The sequence below is a fragment of the Styela clava genome, chromosome 2, assembly GCF_964204865.1.
Source record: "Styela clava chromosome 2, kaStyClav1.hap1.2, whole genome shotgun sequence".
Lineage (NCBI taxonomy): Eukaryota > Metazoa > Chordata > Ascidiacea > Stolidobranchia > Styelidae > Styela > Styela clava.
In genome coordinates this window covers 6,696,532-6,720,696 of record NC_135251.1, presented here as the reverse complement: position 1 = coordinate 6,720,696, position 24,165 = coordinate 6,696,532, and the positions used below count along the sequence as shown (strand labels likewise).

Below are 24,165 nucleotides of genomic sequence, written 5' to 3'. Positions count from 1 at the left end.
ATTAACTCTTTTCTTTACCATCTACATTTGTTCAACTATGAGTATGATTTTTCGCCTGGACCGATAGCTTGACAATTGGTGCGGCCGTTTCTTGTTATCAAGGTCACGCAGTTTACCGACAAGACTTTATTTTGTTACAGTATGAGTGTTTTGTCATTCGTCGTGATTTCCCAGCAATGTTCAGACCGACAAACAATCGTGCTTTTCAAATTGTGATTCATCGTCATGGCTAACAGCATTTAGTCCGATCTATTTTGGCACTTGGGTAAATTATTCATTTATTTTCAGAAAATATCGCACTATGACAACAAAACTAGCAATTAACGAAACAAAAATTAAAATTTGTTTATTGCATCTCACATTTTCTTTTAATGGTACCGTCTATTAACTAAGTAGCATACACTAGACTAGATTGTTGAAAGGAAAATATCTGTTAGAGCAGGGGTTCTCAAATTTTTGGTGTTGCGGAGCCCTAGAAAATTTGAATATTATTCGCGGAGCCCCAAAATAAATGTTAAAATTGTTACTTTCAGATAAATATTCCTGGGCAAGTTAAAAGTACCTTTTTAAATTTAAATGTACCTTTTTTCATTCTGAAACTACCGACGGAGCCGAATGCAATAAAGTAAATTCTAATTGTTCGTATTTTGCCCAGACATTGTGATTTTTTAAACGGCGATATCCTGCTTAAAAATAATCTCAGGTGCAAAAGAACAAATCAAGTTTGACAAATCCCAAGATCGCGAAAATACGACTCCACTTTATTTATTGTTGGCAGTTTATTACATATTTTATGTTATTTTGAAATAGTATTCTTTCATTTAAGTAATACTAATACTAATCTCGAATCAAACTTGAGTAACGATGATCACAATTACATTATAACGAAGAGACACGTTGAATGCTCGCATCGGTCATGGATTGAATATTTTACGCAAGAGAAATCTCGTTATCCGTTTTTTTAATGGCGAAGAATGTTGCGCGGAAATTTCCGATTTCAATTTTGAACCACCTCCCTCTTAAGAATCCTGGCTGCGCTCCTGCTTATAAATAATGTCATTTTTAATTCAGCCTCTTTACCATATTTCGAGGCTGTATTGTTGTCAGATTTTATCAACGCTGTTATTGCTTCTTTCAACAGTTACAAAATTTTGAGTCAGTATTTCGAAGAGTAATCGAATAGCTCGCGGAGCCCCTGGGTTTCTCTCGCGGAGCCCTGGGGCTCCGTACGGAGCACTTTGAGAACCTATGTGTTAGTTAGAGCACCCTTTGAGTTGTTATACTACCTATTTTGAGCCCTTCTGTTTATGCATCTTCAAGTGCGAGGAGAAAAAACCGACTTCGTGAGTATGCACGCTTGCATGTACTCATGTAACATATTTTCCTCGTGTGTACATGTAAATGTTGATGTTGCTGGTCATGCTGATAATTTACAATTAAATAGACATTGAAAGCATTTCGTCAACAATATTCTAATTTTCAATAGTTGCTCAGATTGTCGGGACATAGAGGACATAGGGGATGCCGTTCATTATGGTACTTTACAATGAAGTAGACATTCAAAGCATATCATCAACAATATTTTAACTTCCTACTTTTAAACCAATATCAGTCGCTCTCTGTGAAAATGTTTTCAAAATCTCTGTTCTTGATGTTTGAGCTGGCATAGCCAATGTAACAAAAAAAATTTAGATTGTTTAAAAAGACAATTAGATATACCCAATGTCCAAGCTGTAAAGATCTTGAACAGATTTTCTACAGCTTTAATAAGAATGCCGTTGTTTTCGTTTGCTTTATTTTCTTAGTATTAAAACGAATATTCGATCAGTTGACAAGCGGCTGACGTTCACTTCACAAAATTTGAGTTGCGGATTCACTCATTTGGTTATATATATATTTTGCCTGTGTCACCGCATAATACCAATTTGTTTTACGCTTGTGGCTTGCTTCGAAAATGAAAAAACTAATTACCGACGTCCCCATGGCACAAGCCGGGATAATTTGTTGGAATCGACTAATTTGCCGAAATATAGTTTACCGACATAATATCGAAGTTCACGAAATAAATACTTACGTCACGCTGACGAAGAGAAATCGGCGATTTCAACCAATTATCCTTTAGCAAATCGCACGCCTTATGAGCTATTTTTTCGGTCCTTCAAATAATTTACATTTCGGTCGCCTTTGTCTGTATCGTCTGACCAACTTGAATCATATTATTAAAGACTGAGAAACTTTCGAAAATTGAAATGGAAACTACGAAAAAAATTGTGGTGCCTCTTCTCTTGGTGCTCAAAACACGTGTTTATTTTGCTCAAAGGTCAATCCAACCATCGGTCCACTTAAGGTCGAATTTAGACAGGAAGAGGACATGGTCTATTTCGATGCCCCTATTGATCAATGTCGTAACAGAGCTCAATTGAATTTATTATTACGTCATGATATGATGTTAGAAATCATGTTAAATGTATTATGGCGTCATAAACAAAATACGAGTACGTCACGTAGGCTAATGAACCAAATATATTGGATCGTATGTTCAAAAAACCCAAAGATGTAATAAAACGTCATGTCACAATGTAACTGACGACTTAACAACTATTCCTAGCCGCGAAAGGTAATGAATAAAACATTAATGATAAAAATAATCATTCGAATTCGTTGAAATGTACGGGATTACAATGGAAACACATTCGAATATAACAAGACAAATTTTATTATTCTAAGATTCGTTTTTGCTAAGATAAAATGGTAAGCTACTTTTCAAAAAAAAATAGTAACTTTTGTTGAGTTTTTGAAAAAAAAGTTTAAAAAAATTCATTTATTCCCCTGCATTTAATTGCTAACCTTGTAAACAGAAAGTAATTGCGACAAGAATTAATATCCTGAGTATGAAGTGAATGAATGTCAGTTTTAAATATTATTGAACTGGTGAACTTCTTGAACAAGCATATAAAAATTAAAAACGACTTTGGAATGAATATCAGTTCTAAATTAGACTAAGTGTCCCCTGGGCTTTGACTAATTGTTAAACTCTCACTAGGTCCACAGAAAAGTTATAAGAGGTCATTCATGATTTTTACGAACCAATAATGAAACAAGACCTATTCAGATTCTTTGATAGGAAAGATCTAAAATTTTAATTAAATCGCAGGCTAAAATATCGGGTCCAAATACCATCAATTCACGCCACTTCTCCTTCATATACTGGGCAGATAATGTCAAAGGCAAAAACAGGCTTTTCAAACTATAGTAGATTCTCAACTAGCAATTGATGCCTGTAAAGAGCCTTATTGAAATTCGAAGCCGCATAAATAAGACACAATATAATTTATGTCTGGGAAATATAAAAGCCAGTATAATAAGGGCTGAGCTTCTGTTTGGAAATAGCTCTTCCGATAAAATTTCCCGGTTAGCAGAATTCGATTTAAGCTCGAAGTTATCATGACGTTTACCTATGCATTGATATGAATTAAAATTTTATTTTTTGGAAATAATTCATTATTTAGTCAACATATCTAGTTGTTTCTCATAACATTCTAGATCAGGGGTGGCCAGCCAGCAGTCAGAGACCAAAAGCCACAATTCGGACTTCATTAACGCGAAAAGCCACATTATGAACTAGAACACATGAACATCAGATATGCTTTTATTCATCTCTGCTAAAATGCAAGTTTATTGTGAATGTCACCAATCAATTTACAAGCCATTTAATGGTATGCTACTTAGTGAGTCCCCCGGCATATATTGAATTGAACAATTCTCTTCAAATTTGGCTTTGATGTCGCTGTAACCAACCGAGACGGTTCTTTCACATGGGTGTCAGTCAGAAGAGATCAATGTTTTGTTTTCACGTCTTTTAGTGTAATTAACACAAATTTCCAGACGTATGTTGACCCAAACATTTACAATATCTTAAGCGCAGCTCGTTTGGCATTGGGGTATTTTCTTATTGGCATGCTTTTCAATAACTAAATCGCGCCTTGCACTAAATCGCATCTCAGTTGGTTTTTCTCATCAAGATGATTAAAGCATCCCTTCACTGGGTTAGACCCTTGATAGTGAAAGGAATCCGAAAAAAAGACGAATACCGTGAGCTACGCTGCCGCCGCATTCTCGACTCCTGCACCAGAAGAAGTTTCCGTTGCACCATCTCGACCTCGGATGCTTTTCCTAAAAACAGACGAAGACATGGATTTTCCTAAGATGATGGACGTTCTCCGAAACAACGCGTCAACACGAAAGTTCTGCGACCTGATCAAAGGGCTGTTCGTAGGCCGCAGAGGGACTTGGATTCTCACCTTTGCGGCAACGGAAAGCCCGAATTCCAACTGCAGAGAGAGTTTTTTTTTTCTTTTACAGGTGGGCAGATACAAACGACTAAGAGTACCATCACAGTGAAACTGCCAAGCGAAGCTCCTGTCCGGATCTCCATAGGGGAATCCCGGCAGTAACTTCATACAACAGGGCGGATACGAAGATCAACCAGCTAGGCAGTGGAATGGTACAAAATGCAGTTCAGAATTGGTATCGAGGGATCGACTTCTACAATGGGCACACGTCATTCCTAATAGACGGTTTTAAATAAGACCGTCTGCCGGAATACGTGGTAGTTAATGGCGTCAGCTGTAAGACCTTCCTCCAACGAGAGTTATACACCCTGACATGTGGGAAGTGCCTAACCTCTGGGCATATATACAGAGAATGCCAGGACGAGGCCGTTTGTAAGTATTGTGAAGCACCCGGTCATATGCTAAAAGAATGTCAAAAACAAAAGAGTGACCATCCAGTTCTTCTCACCAACCCTGTAACCGGATGGAACCTGTCTCCACAGAGAAGAAAACCTCTGCAAAGAGATTCGCAACAATACTAGAATGACATGCATCCTGCTGAAACAACAGAGTAGAGCCAGAATGATGTGCAACCCGCTGAAACAACAAAGCAGGGCCAGAATGACGCACAACTTGCTGAGCAATTAATGAGGTACGTGGATGTTCTTCTTCCGACTACGAATTAAATTGCCTTAATGAGATAAAAGACTGGTCGAAATGTGAAAATGTCGACAACGTTGTAAGTCCACTCAAAACTCCATCTCCACAACTGCTATCAAGACCATCAAGACAAATCTACAGATTGAAGGAGTCATCAACTATTGGCAACACGCCATTCCATACACTTACAAAGGGTAAACTTTACATCAAGGTAAGGATTAATACCTTTGAGTCCTGCGACACCACGTCTTGGTCGGTCTTTGAAACAACACCGGAAGCAACAACATAAAACAAAAAAATGCCAACATAGTTTGGTGGTGTATTATTGTATACGTAAACTCGTAATTAGGTGGACAAAACGTTGCTCCAAATCAGTACATTGTATTAGCAATGAAGCATTCCAGTGGTTATCTGCCAGTCTGGGCCGAAGTTTTGAAAACTTGCAGCATACACTCGCGAAAAAAATTCCCCTTCGATCAACGGGCGGTTGTTTTTAGCGATGTTCTGGTCTACAACATAACTAGCGAATAAAGTGGATTCACTTCCATTTGACATTTTTCGAATATGTTTGTTGACCTTGATAATAAAATACGCGTTAATTGATCGTAATTTGAAGAATGCTTCGTCTCATAATAGCGTCTAATGTTGCATAACTGGTTAGTTTGTTGACATGGAAGACAAATCTCTGAAGGTTGATTCTTTTCAATAAAGAAATAAGAACGCTACCATTTATCTAAAAAACGTCTGTTTTTAGTGTCTAGTTTTCGTTTTTTGACATCTTTGAGCTTTTTATACGGCCGATACCTATATTACGCCGTATGTAATCCTAATACAGGTGAGTATACATAACATACCGGAATAATTGACTTGTTACGAATATACACGTGCTTAAACTGTGATAATGATGTAACAAGCGTCAATTAACCTATTTCACGGGAGTTTGGTGGGCTAGATTATAAATCCTAAATATTATATTTTTATTACATTCCCTCTACACGCGCGCTCTAAAAGGTTATCTATCAAATATAAAATGCAGGATGAAAAAAAGGGGGAAATCATTAATATGTTTTCCGTATACCGAAAGATTTGTGCGATTAAATTATAATTAGGTTGAAAATTTATTCCGAAATTCTATCGGTTAAGCAATTGATAAGCTACTATAAGCGTTGACCTTCTGTATGGATATTGCTCATCCAATAAGAGTTCCCGATTTACAGGCGTCGTTTTAGATTCGAATTTGGTTTGAAGTTTACCGATACAATAATAATCTGAAAATCTAATTTTCTTGAAGACTTATAGGAAGATATAAAAATGTGCTGTGTTAATAAGTTAATAATGGAATATTTAGTAAAAAACTTAGTTATTTTTCACAACTTACAAATTTGGAAATAAAGAGACTGCAAATGTTAGGCATGCGGCGTGTATAATCAAGGCAACATTTCTTTTGTTTAAGTCAAAAAGAAGTAATTGAACTCTTACTAGTTTTAATTCGACATGGTGGCACAACTACCTTTGATAAATATTGATTTAGCATGACTAATTAAAAGATATATTTAATATCATGGAAAGTAATGGCAGTCTCAGTGTTTTATTTTGGCAGTAAACATAAATGTTATCGATATTCGAATATTTGAACAATGAGTGTTCAGGTCACAAAACTCGGGTCATATGACACATTTTTAGAGAAATATAAGCGTCTTGACTTATACTAATCAATCGTATTTTCTCAACCTATATGCATAGACATACAGCCAATGCCATATGCATATCTAACCATGACCCTAACCAAAAAACCCATAAAACTATTTTTTACTTATATCACGTATGTACTGTAGCTAACTCAGTGAGCATGAATAGTGATTATATTCAATTTGCTATCAGTAATATCAGTTATAATATTAAACTTTATTATTGCTATTGTTTGAAATTTGTGTTCTTTTGTGGCATTATTCTAGTAAGTGGCATTTTTCCATTTCTCTGCTTTAGAAACGCTAATTTAAAAATTATAAATTTAAATTTTCAATTTCTTTTCCTAATTTCAATCTTTCCAAATTACTATCTAAGTTCTAGAAGTTCTAGAATAGATCAACGGTGCACAATCTGCGGCCGTCGTGAAAAAATAATGCGGCCATCCACATAGAAAATCCTATAAACAAAAAAAAACATATCAAAATATAGGATTTGGCCTGCTATGCTGGCGTATTTTGAAGCAAAACAGAAGCACAGCAAAAGAGTCAGGCGACACGATGCATCACAATCTGGATGGTGTATTTGCTGTTGGGGATTTCCCCTCACGGTTTAGATTGACCACGCGTTCCGGCAGCCTAACAACGCAGCAAGCTAGCCTAGCAAGGTATCCGCAGCTTACAGCCGAGGATATTGTAGCAGTTTTATTTGATTCTGACTCTGATTTGTATGACAAGTTTGATACGGAATCTGTCGATTGGCCAACTTATCAGTGAAGACTACCATTTCAAATTAAGTCTAATTAAGCTTGCTGTTAGAAACCAGATTTTGTTTATTACAGCGCTAGCCTATATTCAACTGCCTAAAACCTTTAAACATTACTTCATGTCGTTAAAACGGTAAAAAACAGGGGCAGAAAAGGGAGGGGTATTCAATTCCAAATAGGAGATAGATTACTTCAGGATCGAGACAGCAGCACATACGATGGTGTGTCTTATATGCAGTCGATTTTTTTTTAAATTGTGCAACCATTATTCAACTTGCTGTAATAAATCTGCTCAAGAATAGGTCCACCGAAAAGAAAAATCCGTTTAAAATGCGAATATTATACTGCCAAGTAGTCCTACATACTTCATAATTTAGCAGACCGCACCTCACATGGGTCAAATACGCGGTTATGGCGTCATAAAAACCAAAAAGAATTTTTGCGCGCCTTCAACCCCCTGGCGGCCGTACATTTAAATGCAATGTGGCCGTCAATAGCAAAAAGGTTGTGCACCCCTGCTCTATATAATTCAACTGACAAATTTAAAAAAAATCTAATTGCACTAATTTGATTATTGTACCAAACACGGGAAAATAAACGGATTCGGTTATAAGTATAGTTTTCATGTTTCTTGTACATACCTTCAATTTGTATTCGGAAGATCCTCGATTAAAATAATCTAATTTATCAATATTTAGATTGGAAACACAAAATGCAAATGTTTCAGGTTTCGCAGTTGATGCAAGTTCAGCAAGGTTGCGATATTGGACACATTCTAGTGTTTTGTCTTCAACCAAAATATCATGAATCTGTGAAAATATTTATTAATAGGCACATCGAGTTGCAGCAAATTTGAATAAAATCTTTGTTTTAAATTCGTCGTATTAGAATGAATGAAAAATTGTCTGGTATTAATTTCATAGAATTTTAATCGATCACGTCCATCATCACTCACAAGCATATAAACAATCAATTCTAACTACTTCAGAAAATAAGCAACCATTTTCTTTACAAAGAGGAATGATCATGATATGTGTAGGGTGGACATTAGTCGAAAAAATGTACACGTCTCTATTTCGTTGGATACTATAATTCAGTGGTTCCCAACCTTTTTTATGTCGCGGCACACTATTGAGCTATTTAAATAATTGCGGCACACTTATCACAAAACAAGAACATTTTCTACTCTTGAAACCATTTAGCTATAAAACAATAAAAAACATAGAAGATCAGATAATGAAAAATCTATTCTTGTTAACATAACATAACCTGTATTTAAAATGGATGCTTATTAGTTACCGATATTATAACTGTTTTCTTACAATAATGTACATGAGACCCACTTTCGGAGCACCTCACATTATTGTAAAAGATGCGCGACCGCACGGGTAATACGTGACGCAAATACGCTTTAGTTTTTCTCGCCCTTCCCCTGGGTGTAGCCTTATTATCGCAGATATTCTTACTTTTGTACGACCTAATTCATTTTTTTACAATTTAATGTTTCTCCCATTGCCAAAATCATTCAACGGTGAAATTGTCGGCACTAGCGAAAGAAATGGAAGAGGCAAACAATCCGTATTTCATTACAACAATTAATTATTAAAAAAACACTGAATAGGTTTAAAGTTGTTATAAACAATTTTCACCGATGAAAGAATCTTTTCACGTTATGAATTTTTTGCGAGGCCCGAGCATAATTTGATGGCAAATATCGTAGCATTAACTATGTCGAAACGCTTATTCGACTTTTCACATCGCAGAAACTATCCGAAAAATAACCGTTCTGTGTCCGAGATATGAAATAATCGTCAGTTCCAGCACGCTTTCGTAAAGTAGTGCAATTTACTAAATTTAATGAAGGTTTTATCACTTATCGATCTCGATAAGTATGTTGATAGGTATTAGTCTGTCTGTTTGTTTGTCTGTTAGATGCACGCGATATCTCACGAAAGCGAAGTTGGATCTACTCCAAATTTTGCATGTGCAATCATCATATCTCGGACCAGAAGCCTATTGATTTTGGAGGAATAATGTCGTATAATTAGCGAGTAATTTATTAATCAGTGATGGGACACACGATGTCGCTAAGGAATAAGAGTGGATGAATCGAAAGTGCAGTTTCTGTTTTGGGGGATCCCCTAACTATCGATCGATAAGCTTTCGGTTTCCGACCGATATTCTCGTTATTGAGTTTCATTGCATCAGTGTTTGTGCTACCACGAGTTTCGCCTGATTACTGTCATGATTACAGATGGGGATGGAGGGGAGGATAGGCAAAATAAACTTTATCGAATCTAATAGTTCGAATATTTTTAACGCATTGTCAAATATCGGATATTTTTAAAATAGGCATCTAGGCATTCTAATGTTGGTAATCTATTTCCGCCCGTCCTTTCTTTTTTTTTTACAAGGACTAATTCTTACGCAACGTTTGGTTTTATATTCCTGGGAGAACTATGCGTTCATATGGGCGACATATGTTAAAGACGGCTATTAAAGAGTGAATTCGGGATTTTATTCTGAATTTCATCTTTTACGCTGGTTTTGATATTTCTCCCCACCGATTGTAAATTAACTGTCCCAATTTTAAGCTGACAATATTATCATTTCTGACGTCGGAATGCGATATTTATAAAGCGATAGTTGACTTTCTTATGATTTTACATTTCCTATTGTGTCTGTTTTATTTTCGTATAAAATGGTGATTAAAAACCCTGCAAAGTCATTGTGTGAATCCTGATTGTTATTTTGGGTTTAAATAATAATTCAATAAATTGGCAATAATGGCTATTCTACTAGCCAAATAATAATTCCTTGGTCAAATTTGGGGAAAATTTTGCACAATAATTTGTTACCTTGGTTGACATTTTCAATTTTACGAAACGGTGTTGGCGCGCATTATGCGAAACTTAGAATTGAAACAATACCCAAATACCTGAAATACAACTCCTCAAATTTGAAATTGGAATCACTTGAAATTAATTCAAAAATGAAATCTCTTCGCGGCACACCAAAATCTATTCGCGGCACACTAATGTGCCGCGGCACCCTGGTTGGGAACCACTGCTATAATCAAATATCTAGATAATTATGACAAACACAATTATAAACACTTTGAATAGTTTAAACTTTGAAGCTATCAAACAGAATAATTGACGTTATATATATTAAAATAACAGAATAGTCATGCTAACCTTGATCACATCCACCGATTTCGAGGAGTCGTGCATTAGTTGCAATGCATTTGAATTCAGGATGATTCTTTTGACGCTGAAATGTTCTAGAGGCAGACATTGATTGGAAACGTGTGCCAGGGCGTAAACTTCACCCGGCTTCAATGATTCGTAACCAGAGTTATCCTGTGAAATCTCGAATCGTTTGACCAAATCTTTTACATTAAATATTGCATTCGGACCACATTCAAGTAGGAGAGAAACGAGTTCGATGTCTAAGACTGTCCCACTGCTGAGAAACGACTCGAGTTGAGACTCAAGAAATTGTACGCAATGTGGTAGACTTATATTCCGGTCTGAAAAGTAACGTTATATTTCAATTCAAATAATTATTCATGTAGATTATGTGAAATATCATTATTTACTCAGACGGGTTTTTAGCGCGATGTTTCCAACGCAATGGCCTTAACTATGATACAGAGGCGACTCGAAGATGTCAGGTCCACATTGACCGTTCAAACGAGCGAGTTATATAAAACTCTCAAGTCTTTGATTGAACTTGAATCAAATTTAAAATGTCATGAAGCACTCGATAAACATTTGCTTTAACAACTATTTTTGTTAATATTTTATATGATCAAGAATAAAAAATTTTCCCGCCTAACACGTCTTTTCTAACAAGCCTAATCAAAGCCATGAGCAATATATTGGCCGTTCAAACATACCAAAACACTTAATTTTTTGATTGAAAAAATCAGATTCAAATTTGGTCAAGAGAAATCTGATAAACATTCAATGACATTGTAAAGTTTAATGTTAATAGTTTATATGATCAATCCTATAATATTGACGCACCTCTGACATATTTTTCTGCGAGCTTGTTTGTCATAGGGTTCAAGACGATTCCATAGAAGAATTTACGAGTTGCTTGCCACTGAGGTTTGTTAAGTTCGACCGAGACAAATTCACGAAATTTCTTTACTTCAACATTGAATAGTTCCAAAGCGGCCAGCAATTCCTTCAAAAACGAAATAAATCTCAAAAACTATCTCAATGTTAATTATTTAAGCGTGAATTTGTAAAATTTAATTTCATTTCTATACACTGTTGCCAGGACAAATAGTTTAACCACTGAATTACCGTAAACAGCACAAAATAATATTTGGAAATATTTTTTGGCGGACGCGCAAATTTGTTGATTCCCAAATACGACAAAAAAATTTGAAATTATAAAGGTAAAGTGGAAAGTGGAATAACTAGTTACAGGCGAGGATTGAATAATTCGAATAATTTGAAGGTAATTCACGTTAGCACGTGTAGTCATATGCAGATAAGGTTTGAACGAAGCAAGTTTTTCAACACTAAAGTAAAGCGTAATTAATACGATTTTCTTTGTTTGCGGAAAGTGTGATAATTAAAATTGGCATTCTTATTGCCAGATAGTATAAGATTCATGCTAGATTCATATAATGAATAAACATAAGACAATAAAAAGTTTTACAACGTTCTAGTAAGAGTTTTACTTCTTTCTAAGATATGGCGCCAAATAAATAAAAAGAATTGCGTAGAATGTGGCCGACTGATTACAGGAATCCGTCAAATATCGTTTAAAAAACACTCAGATTTATATTTGGTAAGACGTGAACCTACTTGCATAGTTTGATGTAAAAATTCAAAATTTAAATCCATTTTCCCGATGTGCAATTGATGGGGTTCCGGATCTGCTTTTGTTGTTATAATACCTTGTAGATCCGAAACTTCTAAACCAATTTTTTCAGCATGACTCGCAGAAAACAAGAAAGTATTATTTTCAATGCCAGAAAAAGCAAGCTTCGTTAATTTTTGAATGTCTGCATTGAGGTGTTCAGAACCGGAGAAAAAATTTAGAACGGAAACTATGATCTCAGACTCTGTTTCTGGTATTTTGGTCCCAGTTTGTTTGATAACTTTGGCTGTGTAGATGAGAAACATTGGATTCTTACACAGAGAAACGATATTTGGGTTTTGGGTAATCTCATTTTGTAATGCTTCTTCTCTGGCGTCAGATACAACTAAATTCGATAAAATGTTCGGAATTTCATCGTCGTTGAAACCTTCCAGAACTACGATCTTTGAAGGTTTTTGTTTTGAATCCATCTTCCAGAATGTGCTCCAACGGGAAGTGGATAAGATTTTCATGCCTGGATACAAGGAACCGGATATAATGTTTGCCAAAATTGTGTTTGTTTCCCAATCCTTATTTAGATTATGAATTTTTGGATATGTTCCTTCAAATGGTTGGCGTGCTCGATCAAGACCGTCTAGAATTAACAATATTTTGTCCGCGTTTTTTTGCACCCATCGTTCACCCGCTTTCTTCAGTTCAGTTGGTAGGTCGATTAGTGGTGTAATTAAGATATCAAATGCGGTCGATTTTGTTTGGTGTTGAAGATCGGAAATAGAGATATAAAAGATCATTAAGTTATTTTTTAAAACTTTACATCCCTTTTTATAAACCAGTTTTGCGTATTTCTTGGCTGAAATTGTTTTTCCAGATCCGGCTTTTCCCAACAGCATTACATGGTTGGTTGTGGTTCCTCTAAAGTCATCGTGTAATTGATCGAGATTTATTTGAAGGTTTTCAGTTCCAATTGCGTTTGATTGACCGAGAGTTTCGTTGCCAGGTTGATTTTTGAAATTGGCCACGGTGAGCTTTGGATGAAATTCTTCTTCTAACACTTCCAGATCTTTGAATACGGATCGAACGTCATACTCAATTTCTTTTCGAGTGTTATCGTTGACAATTTCGACAAATTCTGTTACCGTGAACAATTAAATATTCAGTAAAAAATTATTTAATATTCGATTACTAGGTTTAGCTTGTCACATATCACAAGGTTAAGATATATACTTTAAGATTTTTTGTGTTTGTTTGTTTCAATTCATGATGATAGATTATAGCTGAAAGTTTTCTCCATGTTTTTCCACACTTTATACATTGGTATAAACTAGGGAGGTGCAACCATTATTACAGTAAGACCAGATACAAGTAACTGGATGAATCCTCGGGCCGATCAATTATTTAAGATAGCTATTCCAGTATTTGTATGGTGATTATATCTGAAGCAAAAAAAATGCTATTCAAATTTATTGTCGTCACACAAATTTGAAGAGATTCAGTGAAAAACACGTTTTTATAACATTGTGTATTTTGCAACATGATTTTTCTAGCTAATTTTACTCATATTGCAGTGGCACCCAGGTACTGGTATACGTAAATGGATTGAAATTGCTCGCACGTACCAAATTAACTTAACTGATAAATTGGTTTCGCGAGCACACCATTCAAAATTGTCACTTACCCGCGGGCCGCACAATTTTACCCGGATGGCCGCATTAGGCCCGATTGTACTGATCAAAACTTTTGTCGATCAATTTACTTCAGTGGTTCTCAAACTTTCTAAGCCGCTCATCGGTTTTAAAATTTGTTAAGTATCCGCGCCCCACCTCAGAAATAACTAACAATAAGGTATAAACGAGAATATCGGTTGGAAACCGAGGACTTATCGATCGATAGTTAGGGGATCCCCCAAAACAGAAACTGCAGTTTGATTCATCCGCTCTTGTAACTTGCGCACTGCGCATCGCACACACACACTCGGCGGGTTTCAAAATTCTCTCGCTTTACAAAAATCTAGATCACTATATCAATAATTGATTGATAACTCGCTAATTATACGACATAATTCGCCCAAAATCAATAGGCTTCTGGTCCGAGATAAGATGAATGCACATGCAAAATCTGGAGCAGATTCAATCTCGCTTTTGTGACATATCGCGTGCATCTAACAGACACACAGACACACAGACAAACACACAGACAGACATACATACAAATACCTATCAATATACTTACCGATCTTAAGATCGATAAGTAATAAACGATAGTAAGTATAGTATGTATTTAAAAAAAAAAACACGTTGAAAATATATGTACGCAATAAAGAAATGTAAATAACAGACATAAGGCGGGCAAGATCACATCTAACAAATATTTTTATTTTTAATTAGCTTGATGATCCCCTAAAAAACTGTCTACGCTTCCTCGTGGGGCCGCCCCCCCCCCCCCCCCGTTTGAGAACCCCTGAATTTTAGTCATTTTAAAAATTAAATTCACCTGCTGAAGCCGCAGATGTGTTTTCTAGATTCGAGCTTTCTTGTTCTGTCAGCAAAGGTAGCCGAGGTACGAATCGTTCACCTGCTTTGTATAAAAAAAATGCATTAAACAAAAGGAGATTAAATCGTTCTGAATTCCCACGGAGATTTTTTAGTGAGTTTCATTAGTTATTTTTTAACAGTAGATCAATTCAATATTTCGGTCAATATTTTTTGTTGGGAAGGTATTATCATAAAATGGGCAGCTATGAAAAAAATTGGGGGGTCGAGTTTACTTAACAAATTGTTTTGGGACTCAAAACTGTTTTTAAAAAGTATTAGTTTCACCGTACTTCGTATAACTATAAACCAACTGTTTACCTTGGGATGTCGTCTGAAGCGTGACATTTTCATATTTTTCAACTAGATCTCTCATTGTTGCTGTTGTTGCAAGATTATCTAGAATAAAACGTATTACCTTGAGCAATGGTAGATGTTTAATAAAAAAATGAAGGTTTGCAGAAGTGGAAACAGCAAACCACCCCTTTCAGCAGTTATGTACTGCTGGAATATCCATTTTATCATTTGTGTTCATTTTGTAGCAAGTGAATACCAACCACTTTACATTTTTTATTTATTTTTCCTGAACAATTAATTTATCTTTATTTCATGAGAAGCATGGAATTTATACCTCACTGTGTTGGCAACTCAGCATACACATTTCTGATCTTGATCTTACGCATACTAATAGTAGGTTCCTATTTATAGTGGAATGCACGAAGCCTTGTGGATGGAAGGAAAATGGGTGAAAACTCGTCATATAAAGAGGAATTCAACCATTCACTATCATGTGATTTCGCACAGCTTTGACACAAAAAATCCCAAAACCCTAGAAACAGTTTATGGTTCAGACAACAAACGGTCAATTAGGGTCAAATATTACCTTCATGTGGACAATGAACATAGGCCCAAAACTTTAAAATCATTGAACACGTCTGACGATGTTCCGGTAAAATGGGCAAATCTTAGAAGATTTGTTGTCACAGGGCACCTTTTGACGGCCCACGAGAGATTCGGAATATTGACAGAACGCTGAGTTTTTCGGCGAAACAAGGACGGGCTTGATAAAACGTGGTTGTGAGAAAGCGTACGGTACTTTGAGAAATAGGAAGATACTTCTGAATGTGAATACCATTAAAAATCTCATACTGTATATTCCAACAGTGTTTTGTTTAGTCATGTTAAAATATTTCAGATTGCTCTAAAATTAATTCGAAATCAAAGCAGATTCGAAATCAAAGCAGATGGAAGTAAAATAGGAAGAAACGTGTGCAGTGTAATTTTCTAATTGGGTTTACTTTGTTCGATTTGTTGTCGTTTTGTTTTTGACAGGTGCGTGAAGCTCTTCGAAGTTATGTTTGAAATACAACACGCTCCGTATTTTTGTTTTAGAAAGATTAGACATATGATTTTTTTCACTTTTATACGGGGGCGATATGGACAAAAACGTAGAATTAATATTGCGCTTTCGCAACGGAAGGGAATCGAAAAGTGTAATTACACGCCGAGATTCGGCCTAGAAATCAATATATAACATACTTGTCAAAATCCCTATCATCCAATAAGTCAAAGTTATTTTGTATATTCGGTATATGGTAGTGAAATAACAAAACACAATTATTCAACTCAGACCGGCAAAAATCTTGTTTGATGATCAGCGGTTGGGACCACTGGTTCAGTCTGAAACTTGGTCAAATACTTATTCGGATATCAATTTATCAAAAATCTATAAGAAGGGAAATAATATTGACGATCGTAACACTACGGTGACTATCACTCAATTGCATTTATTTTTACACCAGCGCCAATTTCACTTTCCAACTTTCAAATACTAGTGACTTGTGTGCGCATGTTCAACAAAAGTTAGGCGACCCCGGAAGATAATTACCCACAATGACCCACAATTTTGGAACTACTTTATTAGGATATAGCATGCCACATATCACAAAGTTGGTATGAATTGAGAATTTTATGTTTTTACTTGTTTCAATTTTTTGGTTGGTATAAATTGGTCAATTGGTAGAAAACGTCATTCAGCGCTAATGAAATATTCAATTTAAATAAAAAAAGCCATTTTTTTTTATCAAAGTTCAATATTGTTTTTGTTCAATATAACAGTTTTTTACATGCAATATAAGTCGAAACATTCGAAATGCTTAATGATTCATAAAAAACAGTCCATACAAAATATATGTGCTAACAAAATTTCTTGTTATAATTTAAATCAGGGTTGTCCAACCTTTTTGGCCAGAGGGCCACAATTAGTTTACGAATGATTGCGCGGGCCACTTGACATCGTTGTTATGTTCTAGTTTTCACTATACCGACTAATGATTAATGAAAAAACAAATAAAACCCTCACACCAAAGTTATAAAAACAATGAAAATATGAAGATACACTTACGTCATAAGTTTTTACCACACATAGATATTTTAAGGTCAAGTATGACACCGCTTTTATCCAATAAGTTTGTCAATATTCGGTGCGATGAACGATGTAGCACAGCATAGCGAATTTTTTATATGACTGCGGAAATTAGTGATCTCACGGGGGATTCGACATGGTTCATCCGCGAAAAAACTTGCTCGTACAAATAGTCTAAGCGCTTTCAAATATTGATTGAGATTTCAAATATATCAAATATTCATATAAACTGCCTCTTCTAGCTTCACAGAAAAACAGATTGAAATACATGGCAGACGATAAAAATAAATTCAAACATCTCTCTCCAGCAATAAGCTCACAAAGGGACATAAATAAGCTTTCGATAGCTGGGTATGGTTCTCGCTCTTATTAGATGTTTCAATAATGGCCCATATTTGGGAAAGACATTGAGATTCGAATAATACCACGCGGGCCACTCGAAAATCTTCGGCGGGCCAAATTTGGCCCGCAGGCCACGGGTTGGTCGACCCTGATTTAAATGAATTATACTGATCGAAGCTTTTGTCGATCGATTTTGTCCAATGGTTCTCAAACTGTCTAAGCCTCTCATCGGATTTAGAATTCGTCTAGTCTCGCGCTCACCTTAAAAATAGCAAGCTAAAAATAAGCTATAAATAAACGAGAGTACCGCGATAGTATGTTTTGTTTGAAAAACACGTTGAAAATATGTGTACATAATAAAGAAATGTGAACAATAAAGAAATGTAAATATCAAAAATAAAGCGCGCAAGATCACATCTAACAAATATTTTTATTTTCAATTAGCTTCACACCCGTCAGAGGCGCCCCACTGTTTGAGAATCACTGTATTTTATTCATTTTAGAAATTAAATTCACCTGCTGCTGTCGCAGATGTGTTTTCTCGAATTGAGCTTCCTTGTTCTGCCTGCAAAGGTAGCCGAGGTACGATTCGTTCACCTGCTTTGTATAAAAATGAGTCAGTTCAACGAATGGAAGTGAAATCTTTCTGAAATAACACCGGGATTTTTTCAAGAGAGTATATTCATTCATTTTCTAACTTTAGATCAGTTGTAATATACCGGTCAATATTTTTGGAAGGTAGTATCATGAAATAAACAGCAATAACGAATATTATTAAATGGTCCAATTTTCCCACAAAATTGATTTGAAAAAAAAAACTGTATTTAACAAAACTAGTTTTACCGTTACATTGTGTATAAATCCACTGCTTACCTTGGTATGATGTCGGATGCGAGGCGTGCTCATATTTTTCAAATAGATCTCTGATCGTTGCTGCCGTTGCAAGATTATCTAGAATAAAACGTATTACATTGAGCAATAGTACAAGTTTAATATAAGAAAAAGTAAAGATTTGACGTAGACGAAAGTGCAAACCACCCCATTTAGCAATTATGTAACACTGAAATATCAAGTTTATCATCTGTGCTCATTTTATTGCAAGTGATTGCCAACTGGACAAACTACATATTTTTCATCTGAGCAATTAATTAATCTTTTATCATAATAGGCATGGAATTTCATATATGTCTGTCATAAAAATTGAACGAATATAATTGGGAAGCGATGAGGATGGTAAATGTGTTGGCAACTCAGATTACACATTTCTGGTTAAAATTCCAGCCACCTATCTGGATGCAATAAATTGGTTTTAGCAATGTCGACCAGAAAGATTACGATTTTTCCGTGTAATAATATGAAGTTCTTAAATATAGTGTAATGCTTACACAAAGCCTTGTTCAAAGCGAAAGATTGAAAACTCGTCGTATAAGAAGAATTCAACCACTCACCAGTATTTTGCTTCCACAGTCGAAGCATGCTAAGCTTGTTATCGAAAATCGATTTGTTATCTTGCTCAATCATAGTAACATCGACGCTATTCAATGATAATCCATTGCTAGATCGTGCGAATTCTCTGAACTCGGATAGGTTGTGAATCGTTTCGATAATTTCGAGAAAGGCGTCTTCAATTCTTTCGTCTAAAAATCCAAGGTTTTTGTCGGATCATTTCTAGCATTGAAAAATTTTATATAAGCATGTACATTTAATATTTTATGTTTTGCTCATTCCATATTTTCCGAGACAATGTTGTAATTCCATTTAAGAAAATAAATTAGATGAATATTTACCTTGAACATTCGAATATAGATGTTGATTTTCTTTATAGTTATCAAGTATTTCCATAATAAGGGTCGTCGATGCGGAATTACCTAAATATAGTAAATACATTCATTAGTTCCTAACGTGTTGCTAATGTATCAATCTGGTTGAATCGGAAATTCTCATTCGGCCGACATAAATACTGTAGTGCTAAAACTTAAAATAATTTTCATATTAAACCTAAAAAGTACAGTGCTTCATTATAAGCATTCTGTGACATCATCAAATTGTTCGAAACAAGCTTTTAATTTTGACATTATAGAGCTTCGACATTTGTTTATACATTCATTCTCGAAAATTCAGTTTGGCGTCCAAGAGAATTTTTTTCCATAAAACAAAAAGGTTGAATTTACATCGTTCGTTTGTCTAAACACGAAATCGAGTGGGTGGGCTTAAAAGCAAATTGAGCAAAGTTTAGCCGATAAGAAAACAGTTGATGCGAAAGCATTTTATTATATTTCATTATGTTTACTTTCTGAAATTCCTACCAGCGTTTTCTTTCCACAACCAAAGCATGCTAAGCATTTGATCAAGTGATGAGTATTTTGTATCGTCTTCAATCGAGGTAACATCGGTCAAGCTTAATACCAATCCATTTTTCGACAATGCGAAACGTTTGAACTCAGCTATGTTCAAAAAATTTCTCGGTAAATCGAGAAAAACATCTTCAAATCTTGCACCTGAAATATATCAATGTGATAATTTGAATTCGTTAATTTTAACGACATTTTTGACCCAAAGATTCGTTCTGGAATGGAATTTCGTCGTTTTTTGTTACGAAAAAAACTTTCTAAAATGTTATATCGTATTTATTGGCAGCCCATGGTTTTACACTAAGATTTATTGATATTAATAACGTTACTAAATCGATTATTAAAATGATGTTCTCCCGTGTGATCACATGGTGGTATCCGGTATCCTATCGGGGGCTTTTAAGTATTGAATATTTTGTCTATGCAAAATGATATATATATTTATAGATATATATATATCAGGGTGGTCCAAGGTTGTCAGCTCAGGGGGGCCATAAAATAATTTTTTGGTATTGTTTGCGGACCACAATAGTGCCAATAATAGATAAACAGTGCAATACAAAACAAACAGTTTCATTGTGCAAACACGCTTATTTGTTTTTGTCATTTATCAAGCTAAAACATGTGATGTACAGGATAGTAATTACTGAATTTTCAGACATATATGCAGCATTTATTGTATTACTGTTTAGGCTGATTAATGAACATTAATCTAGTTCAATAAGTCTGTATTCGATTTCTAGTTTTCTATGAAACCAACAAAATGATGATACCAACATTCGATTATACCAACCAAAATTATTTGCATATATTCCCGTCCAAATAATAGAATGCTGAATAACAATTTAGACTGCCAAGCACATCATTCACCTTTGCTAATTGCTTCAGCTAGCCATAACAGTAGTCAATTCAGTGACATTAGTGATGTAACAATATGTGCAAAAAATTTCTGGTCAATTTTGTGTCGAAACAACACCATGTACTGGTGCCACACCCCCTGTTATATATCATCATAACATATAACAGGTAAGATTGTAATGGGTACTTGAATTTCAACTCTAAATCCGCGTAATGTAATGATTGCAAATCGTTTTTTCTATACCTGGTTCAAAATTTTCAATGACATCTTTTCTTGCCTCGAGCCTAATGAAATTGTTAACAACTTCTCCTATTCTTCCCGCGGTTCCGTTTATTCCTGTATTTTTTTATAATAAATGGTCATATCGCATACAGTTCACAAACATAAATACAATAATACTTTTACTACAATATAGAATTTATATGGAAATGAGCAAATGATAATTGTCAGTTTGTACTTGAGATTGAAAAATAAATTAAAGTTTAAAACCTTATTGCTGAGTTGCAGAAAAGGATGAGAAGAAATTGTTTTACTTTACTTTTATTAAGACAATATAGTGATAAAATATTATTAGAGTAAATCTATGATAAAAATTGGCTTTAGTTCTCGTCATTCGGATAGGTTGATTAAATATATATGTTGTAAATGTTATCAGAGAGAAGAACAAATCTAAATTTTAAAGAAAGATCTTATAAATCTAAAAATGTTTATCTAACCATTTTTCTCTTTCCATAGGGATAGAACAGCATATTTTTGTTCATCCACTGGTTCCAAGCTGTGCTCCGTGATATCACTAACTTCTCGATAACTGAGGACGAGACCATTTTTTGATTGAGCAAATATTTTGAATTGTTGCAGTGAAAACTTGTCTATTGTCTCGTAGAAAGCATTGTCAAGTTCGGTGATTGCAGACACTGAAAAAGTATTCATTATTTAATGCAAATATATATTTTTATTTGTAAAATACCACATCAATAATTATTAGAAATGTATTAATTTATTTGTCTGAAAAATTGCAGTCTGATGCTGGGAAAATTTGAGTTCTAATTTTGATACATTTTAAATTTATGATCAGTGCAAATTTTAATTGATTTTCTAGTATTATTTAAAACTTCCATAATATTGGTTGCCAATTTAACATCTGTATTCTGTATTGTATTTGAAAATCGTTCCATAACTTTCTGTAATATTGATAATTGAGATAAACTAAAAAATGTTTTTATTTTCGGACCGTCTGTTTTCTCGGTTAGACAGTTTTATTTAAGCCTAGAGGTAATTTTTTAGTTCAGGTAAAATTATTTTAAAAGGGAATAAATAATTATTTGACTGTTATGGATGCCACTAATTGATAACCAGTATTAGTTTTTCGTCTCCTTCACCCTGATAATTTATTGCAATTCGTTTGTCTCTTTAGTACGATGGGAAATAAACTACTGATTACTGATTGAATTGATTGATTCCTTTTTCAAACGAAAGCGCTCCACATACTCCAAAAGAGGTAAAAATCACCAATAAACTAGATAATTGCATTTCAAAGAAAAACTGAATGCCAGTAAAACAACTGTAAGTTTTTTTCCAACTTTGAATTAGCTCAGGGGTCTTAAACTTGCGACCCAGAGGCCAAATTGCGGCCCGCAGGACAACAGTTTATAGCCCCCGACTTAGTATTAAGTTTAATGTCAGTGTGTCACTCAACTAAGCTCGCATGTTTAATGATTAATATATTTAATTATAACTACTCGGATTTAACACGTCACAATCACTAATTAATTCTTGACATCTTCAGGTATTATTTTTTATTTAGTCTGAATTTGTTCATTGTTGTTTTTTGTTGAAAAAAAAAGGAAACTTGAAATTATTTGAATATTTTAAGCTAATCTTTAATTGTGGAAAACATGATGCGGCCCAGACCTACCCAGTCTCTGCATCCAATGGTCGCCGCTAGGTAAATTGAGTTTGAGGCCCCTGATTAGCTCTTTAGTCAAAGGTTGCAAAAGTGAATCGAAAAATTTGTGCAGAAAAGTTGGCATTTATATACAATATAAGACAAATAAAACGATCTGAACTAATATCCGTAAATCTTTAGATATCGCGGTTTTGAAAATGAACTGAACTTCCGTGTTGCATATTTATTTTTAACGTAAGAAGTGAACTCACTTTCTGGGTCAACACTAGATCCTTCATTTACACTATTTTGATCCGATGATCTCGGCCCCGGGTTCTTTTCAATTCCGTGAACAGCAAGCAATGCAAACACGACTGTTCGAATTGCTAATGACAGTCCCGTTGAATAATCCGAGAGTTGTAAAGTGGAAATCGGTGTCCCCTTCTCTTTAGTTCTACAACCGCCTCGAAATAGACCGATTCTAATGCGGTATGTAGACAAATCCACGTTTGCCATAATTACTATGTTAAAAAGTCATGAAAAAATAATCTGAAAAGAGAGCATGAAATATGAGAGCCAGAAATAAAATGAATTGGCAGCAATGTGAACCAAAATTTTCATTCAACAAATTAGCACATTTATAATCACCGCATATGCAGATGAGAAACACAACAAAAATAATTTCTACACATCAAACAATTCATTTCAAGTTCACAATAAATCATTGCATTTTCTGTTCTTCTTGAAGTCAAAACGTTCTTTTATTTCAAAAGTGTTTATCTGTATCGAATTTAAATGTTTCAAATTTTTTAGCATTCATCTTCAGTGAAGATGATTATATTTCAAGGTCATTCATATATAAAATAGGCTACCAATGTACAAAAACAATAACCTCAAAATAAAAAAGTATTTTGTGTTTCCCTATTTTACATCGAATATATTTGTGTTTATTTTAAATGCAATAGTATGGGTTTCTAAATAAATTGTTTACCAGTCTCTGGACCTTATTGAACAAACAAAATTGTCTGCTGCAAACAAATTTTGGATTCATATAGGAAAAAATTACATTTTGGTATATTGAATCAAAAATGTAACATAAGCATTTGATGAGCATAGAACATCAGCATGAATTTATAATATTTTTCATTCCGCACAGCTTTCCACGTGTAATAATTCTACATATATAACGACAGGGGCGTTGCCGAGAAATTTTGAATGTAAAGAAAAGGGATTTGTCCGAGCGGAGGCCGGAGAACTTTTTTTTTAGTTGGAGTCTTCGGGATCTAAAACGCGTGTCATACGATGAAAACCTGCTATGTATGATGAGGAAATTTTTTTGTTTGTTTGTTAACATTAGAAAGAAAAGGGGTTAGTTGGGGTTCGCGGCTACACACTTGGGAAACGATGCAATAGTTTTGATAAAACGAATGCGTAATAGCTTTTATTATCAAAATAAAATAATATTGTTTGTTTCAATTTAAGTTTGGTAG

At 34.7% G+C, this 24,165-nt stretch overlaps 1 protein-coding gene across 2 annotated transcripts in view; it reads right to left on the bottom strand.

Moving 5' to 3' along the window:
- Nucleotides 1-23,223, bottom strand: part of LOC120336611 (uncharacterized) — a 195,035-nt gene extending 171,812 nt beyond the window's left edge. The window contains exons 1-14 of one of the 2 annotated variants that reach the window (XM_078110157.1): nucleotides 22,948-23,223; nucleotides 21,507-21,704; nucleotides 21,034-21,126; nucleotides 19,887-20,078; nucleotides 19,368-19,448; nucleotides 19,029-19,217; nucleotides 18,454-18,531; nucleotides 18,097-18,180; nucleotides 15,135-15,212; nucleotides 14,776-14,859; nucleotides 12,270-13,414; nucleotides 11,475-11,637; nucleotides 10,641-10,975; nucleotides 8,085-8,252 (exon numbers count right to left, since the gene is read on the bottom strand). In XM_078110157.1, coding sequence (XP_077966283.1) covers nucleotides 8,085-8,252; nucleotides 10,641-10,975; nucleotides 11,475-11,637; nucleotides 12,270-13,414; nucleotides 14,776-14,859; nucleotides 15,135-15,212; nucleotides 18,097-18,180; nucleotides 18,454-18,531; nucleotides 19,029-19,217; nucleotides 19,368-19,448; nucleotides 19,887-20,078; nucleotides 21,034-21,126; nucleotides 21,507-21,704; nucleotides 22,948-23,191 — 3,132 coding nt within the window. In that variant the 5' untranslated portion in view covers nucleotides 23,192-23,223. The remainder of the gene's footprint in view (nucleotides 1-8,084; nucleotides 8,253-10,640; nucleotides 10,976-11,474; nucleotides 11,638-12,269; nucleotides 13,415-14,775; nucleotides 14,860-15,134; nucleotides 15,213-18,096; nucleotides 18,181-18,453; nucleotides 18,532-19,028; nucleotides 19,218-19,367; nucleotides 19,449-19,886; nucleotides 20,079-21,033; nucleotides 21,127-21,506; nucleotides 21,705-22,947) is intronic. The other variant, XM_078110158.1, reaches the window with a different exon arrangement.
- Nucleotides 23,224-24,165: the final 942 nt, after the last annotated feature.